Here is a 19,988-nt window from a genome sequence, read left to right as displayed (position 1 = left end):
AATAAAAGATGCACATTTTGTATATGTACAAAACACATGACCTGTGCAAATTTGGCACTGTATCTCAATTTACACACGCAAATCATCTTGACTTATATATTGACTAGATTGAGAACTGTTACATTTCTTTGCTCCGGTTCAACATAGTCTTTCTATTTACACAGGATGTTCTTTTATAAACACTGAAGCTGTATGAGTCAAGAGACCTCCTGGGTCAAGAGATTAGGAATCTTTTCCCAGCTTTGTTTCTGGCTCAGTGTGTAATTTGGGCCGAGTCATATAATCTCTCTCTGACTTAGTTTCTCCATCTATAAAATGGGGATAATAATAATACCCTGCCTCCCATGGATGTTAATACATGAGTGTTTGCAGAGGGCTTTGCAATTCTGGGATGGAAGACGCTGTGAAAGCACAGTGTATTGTGAAGTAGGCACTGCTTCCTCTAACTTCTATTTTCTGTCCACTTTAATTTTTCTAGGCACTGTTTCCTTTCTCTGTGACTTTCTTGCCAGGATCTGCCTACCCCAGCCCTTCTTTAGACACGGCTAAAAATCAAACGGCTCTCTGCTTTTCCTCACCGAAATTTTTTGGGCCCCTGTTAAATCTGCTTTGCGCTGTTCTAGTTTTCAGTTTCATTGTACTGTTGGAAGAGCTCAGAACTGCCATGAACTTTTCATAAAAACGGTATAAGACTAATAACCCTTCCCTCTTCTTGGTGCTTTTCACATGCAGCTCTCAAAATGCTTCACAAAGGAAGGAAAGCGTTGTTATCCCCATTTTAGGGAAGAGGTGTGGAGTGACTTGCACAGGTCACACAGCAGGCCAGTGGCAAAGCTCAACTGAGACTATTCCTCAGTATTCAAAAGGGCACATATGAGGATTCCTGCAATTCCCTAACGGATTCATGAAAGTCATGATTTGGGCATGTAAAGCTAAACATGTACAAAAGACTTGGGCCTATATTTTCTGTTAGCTCTTTTTTAAAAGTCAAATTTCCATGGTGACTTCTTCAACATTAAGAATGTCCGCTTCACAATTTGGCTGAGATCCAAACTTTCCACCCTGAAACCAAACCTCTTACAAAGTAGCCTGTATATTACTGAAGAACTGTCTGTCCTCAGGGTACCGTATAAAATATGAATTTGCGTGAGCTCAGGTTTGTAAAAATGTTGTGTAAGATTCCTGTGCCTTTTGTGGCTAGATCTGACTATTCCAAGGTTCTCCTTGGTTGAGGCTCACAGCAGTAGATTCTGGTGTTGTCATTTTGAAAATTTGAGCATTGCTGTGTATCTTTTTTTTAATGGAAACAACCCCCCCCTTCCCCTCAATATCCAACAAAACAACAAAAATAAGGATTGTATTACTAGGAAGCTTCTCTGAAAGCCCTATTCATTATACAGTAGAAACCTCAGAGTTACGAACCCCTCAGGAATGGAGGTTGTTCGTAACTCTGAAATGTTCGTAACTCTGAACAAAACATTATGGTTGTTCTTTCAAAAGTTTACAACTGAACAGTGACTTAATACAGCTTTGAAACTTTACTACGCAGAAGGAAAATGCTGCTTTTAACCATCTTAATTTCAATGAAGCAAGCACAGAAACAGTTTCCTTATTTTGTCAAATCTTTTTTTTAAAAACTCCCTTTTTTTTAGTAGTTTACGTTTAAACACAGTACTGTACTGTATTTGCTTTTTTTGTTGTTGTCTCTGCTGCTGCCTGATTGCGTACTACTTCTTCGAGTGCTTGCTCATGGCCATTCCAAGTGCACGGTCGTTGGAAGGTTTTTCCCCTAGCGGTATTTGTCAGGTTGGCTGTGGAGCCCCCTGGAGTCGCGCCTTCCTGATGGTGTATATAGGTCCCTGCCGACCCACTACCTCTTCAGTTCCTTCTTACCGCCAGTGACGGTCCTTGGAGCAGCTCTCTTCTCTTGCTACAGCAAGCAATCACCTAGTTGGCTTTCTCTTGTTGTATATGTAAATAGTTAAAAACTTAGTATTAGTTAGTTTTCAGTAGTTCATAGTTAAAATAAGTTTTAGTTGGGGATCCTCCCCCGACCATGTTTTCCCTCCCAGGGACCAGGACATGCCTTGGTCTCAGGGGTTCAAAGCCTGTGGGTCCTGTCTGAAGCCTATGCCAAAGGGGGACCCACACAACTCCTGCTTTCCAGCCTGGTTCTGCTGGCCAGTCAGTATTTGCTAACCCCATGGTTGGCCGCTTCCTCAAAAGACTAGATAGACTGTACCCTCAAGTAAGACAGCTGATCCCCCCATGAGATCTCAACCTGGTGCTCTCAAGGCTGATGGGCCCTTCTTCTGAGCCCCTAACAACATGCTCTCTCCTCTATCTTTCCTGGAAAGTGGCATTTCTGGTGGCTATAACTTTGGCCAGGAGGGTGTCTGAGCTTAAGGCCTTGACGTCCGAGCCCCCTTATACTGTTTTTTTTATAAGGACAAGGTACAGTTGTGGCCACACCCAGCTTTCCTCCCAAAGGTAGTTTTGCAGTTCCATGCGAATCAGGACATTTTTCTTCCGGTGTTCTTCCCTAAACTGCATTCTAGTAACCGGGAACGAATGCTCCACTCCCTGGATGTCAGACGAGCGTTAACTGTTTACGCTGAGTGGACAAAGCTGTTTAGAAAATCAACACAACTCTTCATCACAATTGCTGAGCGACTGAAAGGGCTTCCAGTGTCATCCCAAAGGATCTTTTTATGGGTCACGACCTAGCAAAGATACCTGCCCCAGCATTAACAGCACACTCCACAAGAGCGCAGGCTTCCTCAGCAGCATTCCTGCCGCAGGTCCCCAGGCAAGACATCTGCAGGGCAGCGACATGGTCATCAGTCCCCACCTTTATGTCGCACTGTGCCATTACTCAGCAGGCGAGAGATGATTCTGTATTTGGCAGAGCGGTGCCACAGTCTGCGACTCAGTGAACTCCAGCTCCTCCTAGGAACTGCTTGGGAGTCGCTTACTTGGAATCGACATGAGCAAGCACTCGAAGAAGAAAAAATGGCTACTCACCTTTTTGTAACCGTTGTTCTTCGAGATGTGTTGCTCATATCCATTCCAAGACCCACCCGCCTCCCCTCTGTCGGCGTATCCAGCAAGAAGGAACTGGTTCCAAATGCAGTGTGTGGTTGACCGGTCAGCTCATAACTCTGAGGTTCTACTGCAATACAAGCTGACTTTTCAGTCAGCTATTAATAGGGGTGATTTTTCCTTTCTCTTCCCTTTCCTCAGATATGCTTTAAAGATGGGAGAGAGACCAGTATCGGACCATTAGAACAAATGGAAGCCCATGAAGCCCAAAGTCATTGGGAGAGTAATAAACAAAGCTCACTTAAAACAGCATGTAATTTATTTGAAACTCTTTTCTCGAGTCAAATATTAATCTTTCCCCTGAAATAGGATAGTCGTTTTAATTCTTTCAACACAAGAATGAAAAGGATGGTTACCAGTTACTTCTAAATAGAAAACTGTTGTCCAAACAACAGTGGAACACACTTGACTGACAAAGAGCCAGAAGCCTTACTGAATCCATTGTGACCTGCATTTGAAATCAATTACACTTCCACACATACACACACGCATGCACACATGCATATTGCATGTGGCTATGAAATTGGTTTCATATGGGCCGTTAGATTCACTCATTTTGTTTCCATACTGAGATAATAAGGATCTCATTTAAGGAGCTGTTTTTTAATACTTGGGGCATTTCTCCAAATGTGTTACTGTACATATATTTCTTTGATAAATGAATGAATGTTTGTGTAGCTAGGCCTATGCTAGACCTCCTCTTGGCAACAGAGGGCAACCAAACACTCCCGGAGCACAGAGATGCTTTAAACATGACTCTTTCCGTAGTGCAATAGGATGAGCTGCTCATACCTCGTGTCTTAAATAAAGTCAGGACAGGAATTGAGTTCTCTGCTGACTGTTGCCTAATGTTTTGGATTCTGCAGAAAGCTTTGTAAACATGATGATCGTGTGGTCCATAGCGGCCTTAACTTTGGCTTCAAGCTAGGAATAAAACATGGCTTATAGTGATAGACTTGAGTGCAATCTATTTAGCTTAACAAAGAGAAGGTTATGGGGTGACTTGATTACAGTCTCTAAGGAGGAAGAAATATTTAATAATGGGCTCTTCAATCTAGCAGAGAAAAGTCTAACACGATCTATGGCTAGAAATTGAAGCTAGACAAATTCAGACTAGAAATAAGGTGTCATTTTTTAACAGTAAGAATAATTAATCATTGGAACAATTTACCGAGGGTCATGGCAGATTCTCCTTCACTGACCGTTTTTAAATGAAGGTTGACTATTTTTCAAAAAGATCAGGTCTAGGAACGATTGTGGGAAGTTTTATGGCCTGTGCTGTGCAGGAGGCCGGTTTAGATGATCACAGCAGTTCCCTCTGTCCTGAGAATCTGTGAAAAACAAAGTTTCCTCTGTAACCAAAGCAAAAACTTGTCTTTGTTTCCAACTCCTCATGGAAAATACTTTTCTGTCCGGACTTGTTTACTGTGGAGATCAACTAAACGGTGCAGAGAGCCTGCTGTCCTTACAGTGCTCATCGTACAGATATACAGGGAGTCAATTGCTGCAGCTCCAATGGAATTGGGCAAAATTTTTCAGATCGTTTATTCACAGAAGTGTAGTTTTGAGTTGACTGAAACTATTAGCAAATTTGGGTCCAGTTTAGCGAACAGTTTTGGCTGGAAAAAATTTGACAACAGTCAAAACATTTTGCTTCAATTTCATTAAAATGAAACTTTTCATTTTGAAATCTAGTTGGGATTTATTTTGGAAAAAAAACTAAAAAAAGATGGAAATTTTAAAAATGGAAAAAACAAACAAAAACAATTATTTCAGGTCAACCTGCAATAAAATTTTGGGGAGATTTTTTTGTTTCAGCTACTGAACCAAAATATCAATTATTCAGACAGATTTAAACTCAAGTCCAGGCTTCCAGCACATGTACAGTCATTTTATGCCCCGTCCCAGGTCAGAGGTGCTTATAAACCCTATTTGATTGGGGTTTTTTAGAGGGTTGAAGATGTGTTTCCAGAACAATGAAGAGTCAAAAAGGAGCATACCTGTGGGTGCCTGGAGGGTTCCTGTTCAAATCGTTGTGTTAATGCTACTGGGGTTAGGTTGTAATAGTAATTATGTCTGTTTTTAAAAATCACAGAGGCCACATCCTCAGCTGGGTGTAAATTGCTATAGGGCCATTAACTTCAAAGGAGATACTCCAGTTTACACCCCCTGAGAATCTGGTCCAGAAAATAGATGTGCTCCAAAGTCAGCTAGTAAAGCCCTCCCGCCTATCTTTTATCATAGAATCATAGAATATAAGAGTTGGAAGGGACCTCAAGAGGTCATCTAGTCCAACCCCCTGCTCAAAGCAGGACCAGTCCCCAATGTTTGCCCCAGATCCCTAAATGGTCCCCTCAAGGATTGAACACTCAACCCTGGGTTTAGCAGGCCAATGCTCAAACCACTGAGCTATCCCTTTTACATAGCACAGTAATTCAGATAAAAGATGCAGTGGGTCTGTTTCTTATCTCTCACTGGTTTTACACCAATGGGACTCCTTTTACCAAAGTTACTCAGTGAAATCTGGCCCAATTTGTAAATCCAAGTAGAATCGGATCTCCACGCCCACTGTGACTAATAATGAGGCACCCTTTTATAGCTCTCCTTTTGTTTATAGTGGTCCCTTTTAGTGAATTTCACAGAGTAGAGAGGCTGGAGAGGTCATACATGAGCCTGTTAGAAGCAGGTTTCACACCTCCGCATCACTGCAGCGGCGCCTTGGAGAAGTGAGAACTTGGATGGAACCACTGATGTCACTGCCTGATGTGAAAAAGCCCAGCGCCTTCTTTCTTTCTTCAGAAAATACCTGCGTGTAGGGAGAGACAGTCACATCCCATTAGTGAGGTTTGTCAGTTAGCCCAGGACAGGCTCGTTCTTGTCAGCACCATTTCCCATGGTGATGATTTGACTTGTTTATTGATGAAGCTGTTAAATGCGCATCTCTGCAGCATTAATAAATTCCCGTGCCATGAAAGTGTGAAGTGATATGATGTTAAACTCAAAAACCCCTCTCTCTCCCAACCCACTGCTCCTTCCAGAAGGTTAAATAAATAGATCGGCCTGGCAGCCAGCCTGACTTCCCAAAACAAATTAAGGCACGTATGATGAATGGCATCTTAATTCCATGCAATCGTTAACTTAATTAGTTACTATATGAACGTCAATCTGATTTAATGTTTCCTGCTGTCGAATTAATTCTGTTTTGAAGCCAACTCATCACATTTGACACCAAAAAAAGCGGCGGCCAAATTTTTCAAAATTGAGTACTTAACGTTAGACACCGAAGTCTGGTTTTGGACACCTCCATAAGTTGCTTGATTTCTCAGAAGTGCTGAGCACCGGCTCTCATGGTTTTCCTTTGTGTCAGCACCTCTGAAGATCAGGCCACTTTGATTTTCAGGGCCTAAATAAGGATTTGTCTGCCTTTCTTGAAGCACCCGTCTTTGAACGTGTTGGCCTGCAACAGCATGGCTTGCTTTGCCGTCTCTGCGCTCTGTTGGCTTTTCACAGAGTACCATAACAGCCTTTCTTCTGCTGCTGAACCAGGTGCTGTTATTTCACGACCAGAATTATGGAATTCATTACGAATACACCATTCCTGTAAACTATACCGCTGAAAACAGAAGTGAGCCAGAAAAACAACCGGATTCTTTGTACATCTGGACACACAGCGGATGGGAAGGATGCAGTGTGCAGTGTGGAGGAGGTAAGGCCATTTGGGAACGTGGTGAGATTGTTTTGTACAGTGTTTGCCAAGGCAGGCAATAAAGAGAGGTGAACGCAGAACACAGGCTGCAGCGCTGCCAAAGCACAGACATCACGAGGAGGGCTAAGGTACGGAAATGGCTGTTGGCATGGCAATTGGGTGAAACGAAAGCTCGCTTTCACCAGATCTACAAGTTAGCAGCAGCCGTGCAGTCTGTTCTCGGCCAGTGTTCTGGCAGGGCTGCTGCTTTGTCGGTTCATTATTATGCAGTGGAACTGCACCTGGTTTAGTGCTTCACGGATGGCTCAAGGCACTTATATGCAGCCCCATATCTCAAGGCTCAGTCAGATTCTTGGAGCAGAGTTTTCACAGGCATGCATGCATATTTGCTGAAAGAAGCTTCCTTCTCCGAGGATGAAGTAGGAGCAGTGTGACAATTTGCTGTAGATTGCATCAGAAACCCTCAACCAACTAACCACATTAGCACCCTGCAGATCACACTTTTCATTTGATTTTTCCTGGGGCATTCTGGGATAGATTCATGAAGCCAGAGGGGGACTTGACCCTCACGGAAGACAGTTAAGGCTGAATCTGTCGCTATATGTTGACTTTCCGTATATGGGAGAGGCAGCTTTAATTCTCCCTAGGGAATCAGGTCACACCCTGGCCAAGCTCCTTTAACGACTAGCACTGAGTGGTTGGTGCCAGCTCCAACAATTCATCCCATCACGAAGATACCACAAAGGAGTTAGAGTGCTCAGTTTAAAAGCCTCACTCCTTGTCAGGTTTGCCACCCTCAGGATCCTCCAACCTCACTAAATGCCTGTATTTTTTTTCTCATAAAAAAGTTGATTTAAAAATTGACTCGTTTGCTTTCCTTTTACAATAACAATTTCTCCCAGTCATTGAGCCCTCACAAGAGTGAATCTTAACCCTGTTGACAGTGCTTTACAATAGGCCTCCCACACAGTTAGTGTCACAAATATCACCTTCGGGCAATATGAGTCCCACCATCAGTGGGCTCGGATATGTCAGTTCTTAAACACTTTGGTTTTCAGACACAGTTCAGTACTTGTTCTTGGTGGAAAGGTCTTCTTCCCTTTGGGACTTTTAGATTGGGACTGACTTATGGTTCTAAAAGTGATCAGGGGCTTAATTCACACTGGACTTTCCAGTGATAGGTTTTAATGGATTTTCTGTTGCTTGGTCATACATCACAAGCGTTCGGTTTGTCAAGTATATAAAACAGCCAGACTTAAGATTATAATGGGAGACGCTTGAGGCATTTCCCCCAAATAAATATCACTTGGGTAGGTTTGCATGGTGAGATGGTGATGTTTACATCGTGACATCATGATGTTAACTCGCCGTGTTGAAAGGCAACTATGTGACAGTCACAACGCAACATCTTCGCGTCAAAGTGGATTGTTAAGCCCAAGGTGCCATGTTCATCAGTGGAATTGAACCCCCTTCTCAGTTGATGCAGAGACATAGGTTGTGTGGAAATAGTAGAACCATTCTGGAGTGTGGTGTCTTGAGCCTGAGTGTGAAATTTAAGGATGAAGTTCTCTGGAGGTTGGACAACAACCAAACCGCCCATGATGATACCAATAAGATTTGGGGGAAATATCCAAATATATTACAGAAAGTGCACAAGCTGCCTGTGGCCAGACGAAATGAGGGAAATTGGTGGTGGCCCCGTGACATGCAGGAAGCAGTAAAAAAGAATGGCAATGGCAGAAAATAAGAGTGATGATAAGTTCTAAGTAATACAGACTGGTACAGAAAATAGCTAAAAGAGCAGTTGCAGAAACAAAGGGTCAGCCATTTAAAGGACTACTCAGGACTACTAATGAAGGAAGGGGGAAAAGGAATATGTAGATTAGCCAAGATTAAGCAAAGAAGCTCAGAGAAAGGAAAGATATCAGGAGGGCCAAATCGCACCTGGAGCTGCAGCTAGCAAGAGATGTCAAGAGTAACAAGAAGGGTTTCTTCAGGTATGTTGGCAACAAGAAGAAAGCCAAGGAAAGTGTGGGCCCCTTACTGAATGAGGGAGGCAACCTAGTGACAGAGGATGTGGAAAAAGCTAATGTACTCAATGCTTTTTTTGCCTCTGTTTTCACTAACAAGGTCAGCTCCCAGACTGCTGCGCTGGGCATCACAAAATGGGGAAGAGATGGCCAGCCCTCTGTAGAGATAGAGGTGGTTAGGGACTATTTAGAAAAGCTGGACGTGCACAAGTCCATGGGGCCGGACGAATTGCATCCGAGAGTGCTGAAGGAATTGGCGGCTGTGATTGCAGAGCCCTTGGCCATTATCTTTGAAAACTCGTGGCGAACGGGGGAAGTCCCGGATGACTGGAAAAAGGCTAATGTAGTGCCCATCTTTAAAAAAGGGAAGAAGGAGGATCCTGGGAACTACAGGCCAGTCAGCCTCACCTCAGTCCCTGGAAAAATCATGGAGCAGGTCCTCAAAGAATCAATCCTGAAGCACTTAGAGGAGAGGAAAGTGATCAGGAACAGTCAGCATGGATTCACCAAGGGAAGGTCATGCCTGACTAATCTAATCGCCTTTTATGATGAGATTACTGGTTCTGTGGATGAAGGGAAAGCAGTGGATGTATTGTTTCTTGACTTTAGCAAAGCTTTTGACACGGTCTCCCACAGCATTCTTGTCAGCAAGTTAAGGAAGTATGGGCTGGATGAATGCACTATAAGGTGGGTAGAAAGCTGGCTAGATTGTCGGGCTCAACGGGTAGTGATCAATGGCTCCATGTCTAGTTGGCAGCCGGTGTCAAGTGGAGTGCCCCAGGGGTCGGTCCTGGGGCCGGTTTTGTTCAATATCTTCATAAATGATCTGGAGGATGGTGTGGATTGCACTCTGAGCAAATTTGCGGATGATACTAAACTGGGAGGAGTGGTAGATACGCTGGAGGGGAGGGATAGGATACAGAAGGACCTAGACAAATTGGAGGATTGGGCCAAAAGAAATCTGATGAGGTTCAATAAGGATAAGTGCAGGGTGCTGCACTTAGGACGGAAGAACCCAATGCACCGCTACAGACTAGGGACCGAATGGCTAGGCAGCAGTTCTGCGGAAAAGGACCTAGGGGTGACAGTGGACGAGAAGCTGGATATGAGTCAACAGTGTAGCCTTGTTGCCAAGAAGGCCAATGGCATTTTGGGATGTATAAGTAGGGGCATAGCGAGCAGATCGAGGGACGTGATCGTTCCCCTCTATTCGACACTGGTGAGGCCTCATCTGGAGTACTGTGTCCAGTTTTGGGCCCCACACTACAAGAAGGATGTGGATAAATTGGAAAGAGTCCAGCGAAGGGCAACAAAAATGATTAGGGGTCTAGAGCACATGACTTATGAGGAGAGGCTGAGGGAGCTGGGATTGTTTAGTCTGCAGAAGAGAAGAATGAGGGGGGATTTGATAGCTGCTTTCAACTACCTGAAAGGGGGTTCCAAAGAGGATGGCTCTAGACTGTTCTCAATGGTAGCAGATGACAGAACGAGGAGTAATGGTCTCAAGTTGCAATGGGGGAGGTTTAGATTGGATATTAGGAAAAACTTTTTCACTAAGAGGGTGGTGAAACACTGGAATGCGTTACCTAGGGAGGTGGTAGAATCTCCTTCCTTACAGGTTTTTAAGGTCAGGCTTGACAAAGCCCTGGCTGGGATGATTTAACTGGGACTTGGTCCTGCTTTGAGCAGGGGGTTGGACTAGATGACCTTCTGGGGTCCCTTCCAACCCTGATATTCTATGATTCTATGATTCTATGAACTTGGGAGCTGTGAAGTGTGTCAAAGATGAAAATGGAAGAGTACTAAGGGAAGATGGTGAAATCATCAGGCGGTGGCAGCAGTTTCATGAGAAACTGCTCAGTGAAGAGAATGTGAAGAAACCATTGAGGAAAGTATGCACAAGCAAAAACTTGACAAGACCTGTCACCACAGTGGAGACTCAGTGCTAAAGATGATGAAAGGTGGGAGGGCAGTGGGAGCAGATGATGTACCAATTGAAGTATTTAAAGCATTAGGCCATGAAGTAGTGGTGGTGATGACAAACTTTTTCAACTTAATTCTCTGTACTGGAAAAATTCCCGGCTGGTGGAGGAAAAGAACGTTGGTCACTAACTTCAAGCATAAAGGAGATGTGCAAGCATGGAGTCATTACAGACCCGTCAAATTGATGAGTCACTCAATGAAGTGTCTGGAAAGAATTATTGAGAAAAGACTTCGGGAGGCACTGGAGCATCAACTCAGTGACAAACAATTTGGGTTTGTGCCAGGAAAGCCAACAATGGATCCCGTGTTTGCAGGAGAAATATGGAGAGAAACACAAGGAACTGCACTTAGTGTTCATGGATTTAGAGAAGGCTTATGGCTGAATTCCTAGACAATTGTTATGGAGGTGCCTGTGGGTGCATAATCTGCTGGAGTCATGCGTTCAGACTATCGTGGACAAGTACAAGGGTAGCACAACAGTAATGAGAAGCAGCTATGGCTACAGTGAGTCATTCACTGCAAGGGTAGTCCTACTCAAGGATCAGCCCTTAGCCCTGTCTTATTTGTGATGGCAATGAACACCTTGATGCAGGAAATTTGGAGAGAGGCTCCGTGGAGCATGCTTTTCACCGACAACATTACATTGTGCCCTGAAGATAAATGTGAACTGGAAACGGCCGAAGAGCTGTGATGGGCTGCATTAGAAGAAAATGGCTTACGCATCAGCTCACAAAATATGGAGTACATAGAATGCTTTGAGGGACAACAAGAAGCCAATAAAACTAGATGGTCTCAAATTAAAGTCCATGCAACAATTCGAACACCTGCGGTCAGGGTGGAGCCGTGATCAGAATGTGGATGTTGATGTTAGGAGCCGCATGAAGAGCAGTTGGTGGAAGTGGAAGGAGTGATAGGAATTCTTTGCAATAAGAATATGCAAAGTAAACTAAAGAGCAAAGTGAATTAAGAGTAGGATTAGGCCAGTTGAAATGCTGGCCAGTTTGGAAGAGAGAAGAACAACTACCTCAGACTGCCAGATTGAGAATGCTGAGTCAGATAAGAGCTGATAAGCTATGCAATGAAACAGTAGGAGCCATGATGAAGGTAGACCCCCCCATCATGGAAGAACCGAGGGAGTATCGGCTGGGTCATGTGAGATGATGAGATGTGGGATATATTGGCCAGAGACTACATGAGCTAGTAGTCACGGGACAGAGACCTTGAGGAAGACCTTGAAGAAAGTAGTTTGAGACACTGAAAGAGGACTTGAAAAAGGTTGGTGTCAGCTTGAAAGATGCAAAGTTATTGAGGGGGGCGGGGGTCGTGGTATTGCCACTCTTCTGTCCTGCCTTCAGAGCTGGGAGGCTGGAAAGTGGCAGCTGCTGGCCAGGCGCCCAGCTCTGAAGGTAGTACCACCATCAGCCGCGCAGAGGTAAGGGTGGCAATGGGCAACCGGAGAGTGGCAGCTGCTGGCTGAGGGACCAGCTCTGAAGGCAGCAGCGCAGAAGTAAGAGTGCCAATACCATACCATGCCATCCTTACTTCTGCGCCGCTGCTGGTGGTGGTGTTGCCTTCAGAGCTGGGCTCCCAGTCAGCAGCTGCCCCCTCTGAAGGCAGAGCCGCCCAGCTCTGAAGGCAACGCCGCCGCCAGCAGCAATACGGAAGTAAGGGTGCCCATACCATGACCCCACTACAATTACCTTGCAATGCCCCCTCTTTTGGGTCAGGACTCCTACACTTACATCCGTGACATTTCAGATTTAAATAGCTGAAATCATTAAATTTATTATTTTAAAAATCCTATGACCGTGAAATTGACCAAAATGAACAGTGAGTTTGGTAGGGCCCTAATCACTGTGCAAAGATTTGAACCTTTGCTAACAGGACAGAGCAGCCCAAAGAGAAGGCAGCAGAAGACAGAAACATCCACAGAGATATTAGTTCTGTATGCTATAGGTAGAGGTAGGCAGAAAGAATTAGCTGTAGAGGAGATTTGTTAAATAACAAGTTGATCTTAAATAGTTAACAGCCTCCAGCAATTCATTAGCTTACTGATTTGCCATTGTTTTTGGTTTGACTTTTAGGTGAACGTAAAACCATTGTGTCCTGTACTAGGATCGTTAACAAGACCATGATGCTGGTGAATGACAGTGACTGCCAGCGTGTGATGCGCCCTGAACCCCAAATCAGAAGATGTAACACACACCCCTGCCAGTCACGGTAAGGAGCTTAAAAAACAAAATCAACATCCCTATTTCTTGCAACCACCCTTCTCCAAAGCATCTCTCCACTGAACACCGTCAAAGTGTCTGACAGCATTAGGGCATATGGTTAACTGCAATATCCAGCTGTAATACTCGTTTTTCATTTGTTGAACAGATCAGATTTTCGTTACCTCAGAGTCCATTTAATTTGTGATCAGTACAACAGGATTCCCTGGAAGTTACATACATATATAATTTATTTGGGGGTTGTGTTTTTTCTTCCCCTTAGCTGCATAATCTGGGAGACCAAATAGTTTCCTATATTTAGCTACACAATGTTGCAGTGATGGCATGTCTAATCTTGTTTCTTTATTCAATGCAAAATAGGGCTTGATTAGTTGTCACACCCTTTTGGAAAGAGAAACATGGCCTTTAAACCTTACCGGCTGTGAGATACCAGGGTGCAGTCCAGAACAGTGAGGGGGCTGTGTCACCCCTGCCCTGCAACCGGGCGTGCCTTACAATTCCTTGCTGAAGTAGCTCCCACTTGAGACACTCACAAACAGCCTTCCAGCATGCAAGCTGGACCCTAAGTGTCTGCTTGTAGCTGCAGCCTGCCAGCCCCACTTGTGTTACACGCTGGCTCTCACCAGCCTGGGTTATTCTGCAGAGTGACCCCAACACACTCCTAGTCTTAGATTTTCTCCCAGAAATATAAGTCCTGTACTGCCCAGCCCTCTCCTGGTAAATATAAAAGTCATATTTGGTCTGTCATTTCTTGAAAAGAAATAATATGCACACAACTTGTCACCCCCAAATGGAGTTTCCCAGACACTTCAATTTAAACCTACTGGATTAGATAAAACAATAAAACACGTTTATTAACCACAAAGAGAGATTTTGAGTACAAGGAATTGAGGCATAAAGGTCAGAAATGTTTACAAGAAAAATAAAGATAACACATTGACTGTAATACCTATCTTCACAAACTGTATCAAATTCAAGCAGAGTTTCTCACCATACGCTTTCAGGAGTCTTCCTGACCAAACCCTGTAGGTCACGACCCCTTCTCCCAGCGTTCAATCCCTTTTTGCTTTCGATGGCATGAATGCAGTGGGCGGGGAGAAAGGGGCATCTTGCGGTGTTCCCCCTTGGAGAAGCAGGACCAGCTGGGAGCAAAGTGACAGGCAGTCTGTGTGGAAAGGAACTTCCATGTTGTTTCTTTGCTAAGATGTAGATTTTTTTTTGCCCTTTTCCTGCCAAAGAACGGCCACTTAGCAGGTAATGGTCCATCAGCCTTGTTTACACCTGTCTGAGGCATCAATTTACCCTTTGTCTCTGAGGAACTGGTTTGGCCACTCCCCAGACTTCTCTGGAAAACCTTGTTTTTTAGTCATCATCTCAATTTACGTCTGTAACTTCACATATAATGCTGATATGTGCATTTTGCCATGATATTATTGATCAGCAAATTATGAGGTTTTAAACGATACCTTACTTTATACAAAGATTATTACAATAGTGTGTCGGGTGTGAACACAGGGATCTATTCTGTCACATCTGGTCCTCTGCTGAATTGTGTGTCTGATCTACACCATCTGACTAATTTAGATTGCAAGATCTTGTGTGTCATGCAGTTCTGAGCTCAGATCCTGATTCAGGAAATCACTTGTGCACATGATGAACTTTAAGCGCCAGCTTAAGTCTCACTGTGCCTTGTATAGCTTCTGTTCAGACCTGTGCTGTCACTGAGTCACATTGGCCTTTCACACTCCTTTCTGTGTACCACACAAGGGCTTTCAGGCTCAGAGCTCAACAGCAGGTGATTCCAGCAGGTACCGTGGTGATGGCTCCAGGTCTGCTTGATTCAGTGCACTCGTGCTTACCCGTTCCCTTGTCTGCCACATACTGGGTCACACCAAAGGTGCATCCAGCCCAGTATCCTATATTCCAACAGTGGCCAGTGCCAGGTGCTTCGGAGGGAATGAACACAACAGATAATCATCAAGTGATCCCATCCCCTGTTGCCCATTCCCCGCTTCTGGCAAACAGAGGCTAGGGACATCATCCCTGCCCATCCTGGCTAATAGCCATTGATGGACTTATCCTCGATGAACTTATCTAGTTCTTTTTTTGAATGCTGTTATAGTCCCGGTCTTCACAACATCCTCTGGCAAGGAGTTCCACAGGTTGACTGTTGTCATGTGAAAAAATACTTTCTTTTGGGACAGCCGCAGTTTCAAATGAGCCAGCTGGCCGCCTTCTCTTCTTTTGAATCTCCCCTTACAACCCACTGCTTTCCCAAAGCCCTCCTGTGTGAGCCATGTCTTCTATCTCTCTAATGCTGTGTCTGCACTACAGAATGGAACCCGTGAGAGAGCACCAGTGTCGTCCCCAGTGGCGTGCTGTGTCCATAGGCTGTTTCGGGTGAAGAACCGTTGCGCTTTCACCTGGTTTCTGCACTGTTGCTGTTCTACAACTTTGCAGTCACATTGCTGTTTAGGTGGGTATCTCACTGTTCTCAGCACAGCGCTCAGAAGCAGTGGCTTCAACGGACATCTTGGGATACCATGTAGACCCTTGGAACTGCGAAAGGAGAGGCCAGACTCCCAAAACGCTCAAGGAAATGCTTATAACTTCCACAGGGAAGTTGCATAACCCCATGGTATGGCACCGTTTCCAAGTCATTTTCTCAAGCAGGAGGCCTGAGTGAACTCTTAACTCATGATCCTTGCTCAGCAAGAAAGGTTTCCATTGGAAATTTTGAAAAGCCATTTGGAGGTGCCTGGGGTAGATGCAGACAATCCCAGGGAGTTCTGGCACCATCTCCATGGAGCTAGAGACTGAGATAAGCAGCTGACTAAGCTCAGCAAGCAATGGTCTGGCATCTTTCACCACCAGCCAAGTGCATTGTTGGAAACACACTTGGCTGTGCACACAAGGGGTACCTAGTGGGACCCAGATTGCACTGTGAATTCTTGGTGAAGTGTGTGTGTGTGTTGTTTTGCGCCTTCTCTACTGCACCTTGTACATTTACAGCTCTATAAAAATAATAAGCAATAACAATGGGCTAAGTTAAGGATGGAGTTAAATCACACACACACACACACACCCCAGTGCTGCTGAGAAAGGGCCATTATCTTGGTATGTCCAAATTGCCCCACTTTTTTAGCCCCTTAACATTCTTGCAGGATAGTTTTTTCCTGTATGGAATTACCAGGCAACTTAGAGGCATAGTTCGGCAAAGTTCTCTTCAGAAGCAGTTTAGCCAGACATTGATGTTCTCATCAGTCCATTTTGTCAGAGCCATGGCAACAAACACCAAACGTGCCTAATACCCAGAAAGGCCACAAACTCCAGCTGATGATGTGACAGACCACATGCTCTCCTTCGCTCCACGTAGACCACACTTTCACACTTCACGTGCTTTTGACTGGAAATATTTTCAGAAGCACATTTTCTATGCCTCTGTAGAATTGAAATTTCCACTTGTGTTTGCCCACCCAGATATTAGAAACGCATGCTTCGCATATTCTCTGACCAAGAACATCTTAAAGAAGCCATTCTCTTTTACCATGTCAATTTTTTTTTTTTTTTAATGCGCCCTGAATTAGTTTTAGGGTTTCAAGTAAAATTATTATAGCATCTTGTTACAATAAGGTCCTTTCCCATTTCCACTGAGCGCTCCACTCTAGACTGAATATAGAAGAAGGGAACAATGGCTTCTTTTTTGTAGTAAATCTTTTTTCTCTCGTTGCTTTTAATTGAAGTTGCACAGGGTTTCTGGTACAGTGAATTTAAATAGAATTGGATCTACCTTATGAAGAATCTATTAGAAAGGTTAGTGTGGTTTGTGATAGGGCACTGGTTAGTGCTAGGAGACCTGGGATCTATTTCTGGGTCTGGCAGTGACTTTTGGCAAGCCACTATTCCCTACTGTCCCTTTATTTCCCCTCTTGATCCTTGTCTACTTAGATCATAAGCTCTTTGGGGAGAAATGGCAACTTACTGTGTATGTAACAGGAGGCTTCAATCTCTACTGGGGATTGTCATGCAACTAAAAAATAATCATCCACCTTAAACATTAGGTTATCTGCAAATAAGTGCCTGTGATACTAATAACAGTGTCTTTCTTCCAAAACAATCCCCTAGTGCTTTGCAAATTATATATCCCTTTGAAATGCAGCCGCCTCTTGGGAGAAGCAAATGGAGTGGGGCAAGGAGCAGTAATTCCACGCAACCAGGGATGAGGTTAGAACCCAGCCACGCCAGTATAGCATCTGTAAAAGGACACAATGAAACACTGAATGAAGAATTTGATACACTATTGTGTGTTCAAATTAAATGTCAGAGAATAGAAAATTTTTTAAAAGTTTTTTTATCGAAACTGGCAAAGATAAAAGACTCTTTCCTTCATTATTATTGTTACTCTTTCACCTTTTAAAAATGCCTCTTTTTCTTCCTCTTTTACTTTTTATGTTTCTTGACCCTCTTTTTCCATTCAGTTTTTTTATGGCTTCCTTTCCTGTCCCAACTGCTCCCTGTTAGCACCTCTTTGTTCTAATCCTCTGCCGAGGCCTATAGATATTTCTTACGAAACCCTGCTGTAAGCATATGGAATTTGGATCCTTGCGTGCCACGTGGGTGGGTTGCTTCCAACACATTGAACAGCAGAACAAATGTATAGGCAAATCCAACACTGGCATTGGCATGAGGCTAAGAAATCACAGATCACATCAGCTGTTATTATTGAAAACACAGGTTGGCCAGTGGCCACGCACTTCAGCATTCATGATCAGGGTCTGTGAGCAGGAAAACTACTCTCCCCAAACACAGTAACAGAACCAAAAAGGCCAGAACTTGCAATGGCCTAGATGCAAACACAGTTATCTTGGGGGGGTGGACAATTCAGTAGATGTTCAATTCTTGCAGGGAACTATTGGATTTGTTGCTGCTCCTGAACAGCTAGATAGCAACAGCAGCTAAAAATTTCTTCTTTCATCTACAGCTCGATGTGGTAGGAGACCAGACCCAGCTGCTGTCACAGCTTCTGGGCTAGACTCCTTTGTTGCACTCTGCATGTGGCTCTCATGCCCTGGTGATTCACGCTGTAGAAAAACTCTGCTAGCTGGACCTGACAGCAAAGGCCACCCAGAAGCCACAGCAGGTTCAACATGTGGTAGCTACTTCCTAAGCAAGTCTGACTGATGAGAACATGTTACACCAAAGTCCCATGCCCTATAGTGCCTCCCTGTACAATCCTAGATCTGTTTCAGGATCCTTGGTCCTTATCTGAGCCCTGAATGAGCAAGGTCAAGATGTCTCAAAGTCTGCCTCTGCTTCTGCACTTTCCAGTGCCGGCTGTGAACGAGGGGTGATAGTGCCAAATGTACAGCTTTAGGCAGGGGAGGTGCCCTACCACCAGAGAGCAATTGAGCCACTGTTGGTCACCCCCTTTCCCGCAGCAGCAAGTAAAGCTAATAACATTTCTCAAAGAAGACAGTTGCTCAGATAGAACAGTGGTGAATGTGGTCTAAAACCTAGATAGATAATCCTGCATGAGAAGCGGACTTAAAATAAAGAAAAGCAAAATATATCCTTAGAAATATATCATTGTGACCCTCAGTTTCATACAGGATGGCTAGCTATGCACTTGGCTGTCTTAAAACATATTTGTTAAAATAGGCCCAGCTCACCAAGCAACCCAAATCACTCTGCCCGACTTCCTTGTCCTCATTATTCCCCACTCTGCCAGTCTTTGTGTCATCCACTACTTTAATTAGCTGTGATTTTGTATTCACATCCACATCAGTTTTTAAAATATTGAACAGTATCAGGCCTAGCACTGATCTCTTCAATACCTCATAGAAGCACCCAGCTCATTTGATGATGATTCTCTGTTGACAAATGAAAAATTAATTTTTGCAAACCTTTCAAAATTGGTGAAGTTGTTTCCATTTCAAAGTGTTCAAAACTGACCTTTTTTATGAATTTTTGGTGACTATTTTTAATCAATATTTGTGCTGGAAATTTGTATCGAAAGCGTTCTTGAAATAGTTTTAGGAACTTTTCATTTACCCAAAAACTCAAGTTTTTGGAAAATGAAAAGTTCCAGCAGTGTCTTCAGTAATGTTTTTGATCAGACTTTTGGTTTAAAATGTTATGAACAATTTCTAGAGTCAGCAGTGTTTCAGGAAAATTTCCATTTTTGAAAAAAGGCCATTTTTCAATGCAGCAGCTTTTCCTTTGAAAAACGGTGACCCCGTCTATTCCGGGGTGGAAGCTGGCAGCTCTTTAATTTTCTCCCACTTGCGTCATGCACCTTTCTCTAGCCTGTTCCCAACTCCCTCTGCTCTTCTAACACCAGCCTCCTCTCTCTCTCTTCCCACAAACTTACTGATACTAGAGTAGGTGTTGGCAGCAAAACACCTGTAAATCCTGGGTTAGGCCTCATGCCAGTGGCTCAGGACAAGCAACGGGCAGAGCTTCCCCACCCTGCCTGCTCTTGTGCTCTCATCCTACCTAGAGGCACCATGTCTAAGGGGTGAGGTTTAGGCCTCTGCTGTCATTTCCAGCAAAGAGGCCAGCTGGTGCCAGAGGTGGTGATTTTTGATACCGACTCATTAGGAAATGGACTGTGGCCTCGGACTCCTTTCACGTCGGCTACTAAACTGGCATAGAATGGTATTCGAACCAGTCCCAGACCTGCCACGTCAACGGGCTGTCCCAGAGATTACAGATTTTCAGGCTCTGCTACAGGGAAATCTCACTCTCACTGGCTGCCTTTCCCAGGAGATGGGCTAATAGGGCCAGCAGCCAATCAGAGCTGCTGCATGGAGCATGAGGGACCAATACAGGGTTGGCAGACGGTTGATCAGCAGTAGCCGATTCTGTTTCTTGCCGGCTCTAACGCCAGCTACTAGGCACCTCCCACCAGACCAGGAGATGTCAGGAAACCGGTTG

General features: G+C 44.2%; 1 protein-coding gene across 2 annotated transcripts in view; it reads left to right on the top strand.

The window, feature by feature from the left end:
• Positions 1 to 19,988, top strand: part of ADAMTS17 (ADAM metallopeptidase with thrombospondin type 1 motif 17) — a 252,091-nt gene that overhangs the window by 185,431 nt on the left and 46,672 nt on the right. For both annotated transcript variants that reach the window (XM_037911106.2, XM_037911107.2), the window contains 2 exons: positions 6,649 to 6,808; positions 12,906 to 13,041. In XM_037911106.2, coding sequence (XP_037767034.1) covers positions 6,649 to 6,808; positions 12,906 to 13,041 — 296 coding nt within the window. The remainder of the gene's footprint in view (positions 1 to 6,648; positions 6,809 to 12,905; positions 13,042 to 19,988) is intronic.

Source organism: Chelonia mydas, chromosome 10 (genome assembly GCF_015237465.2).
Source record: "Chelonia mydas isolate rCheMyd1 chromosome 10, rCheMyd1.pri.v2, whole genome shotgun sequence".
Classification (NCBI taxonomy): Eukaryota; Metazoa; Chordata; order Testudines; family Cheloniidae; genus Chelonia; species Chelonia mydas.
Note: the sequence above shows the minus strand (reverse complement) of the source record. Positions and strands in the feature narration are given on the sequence as shown.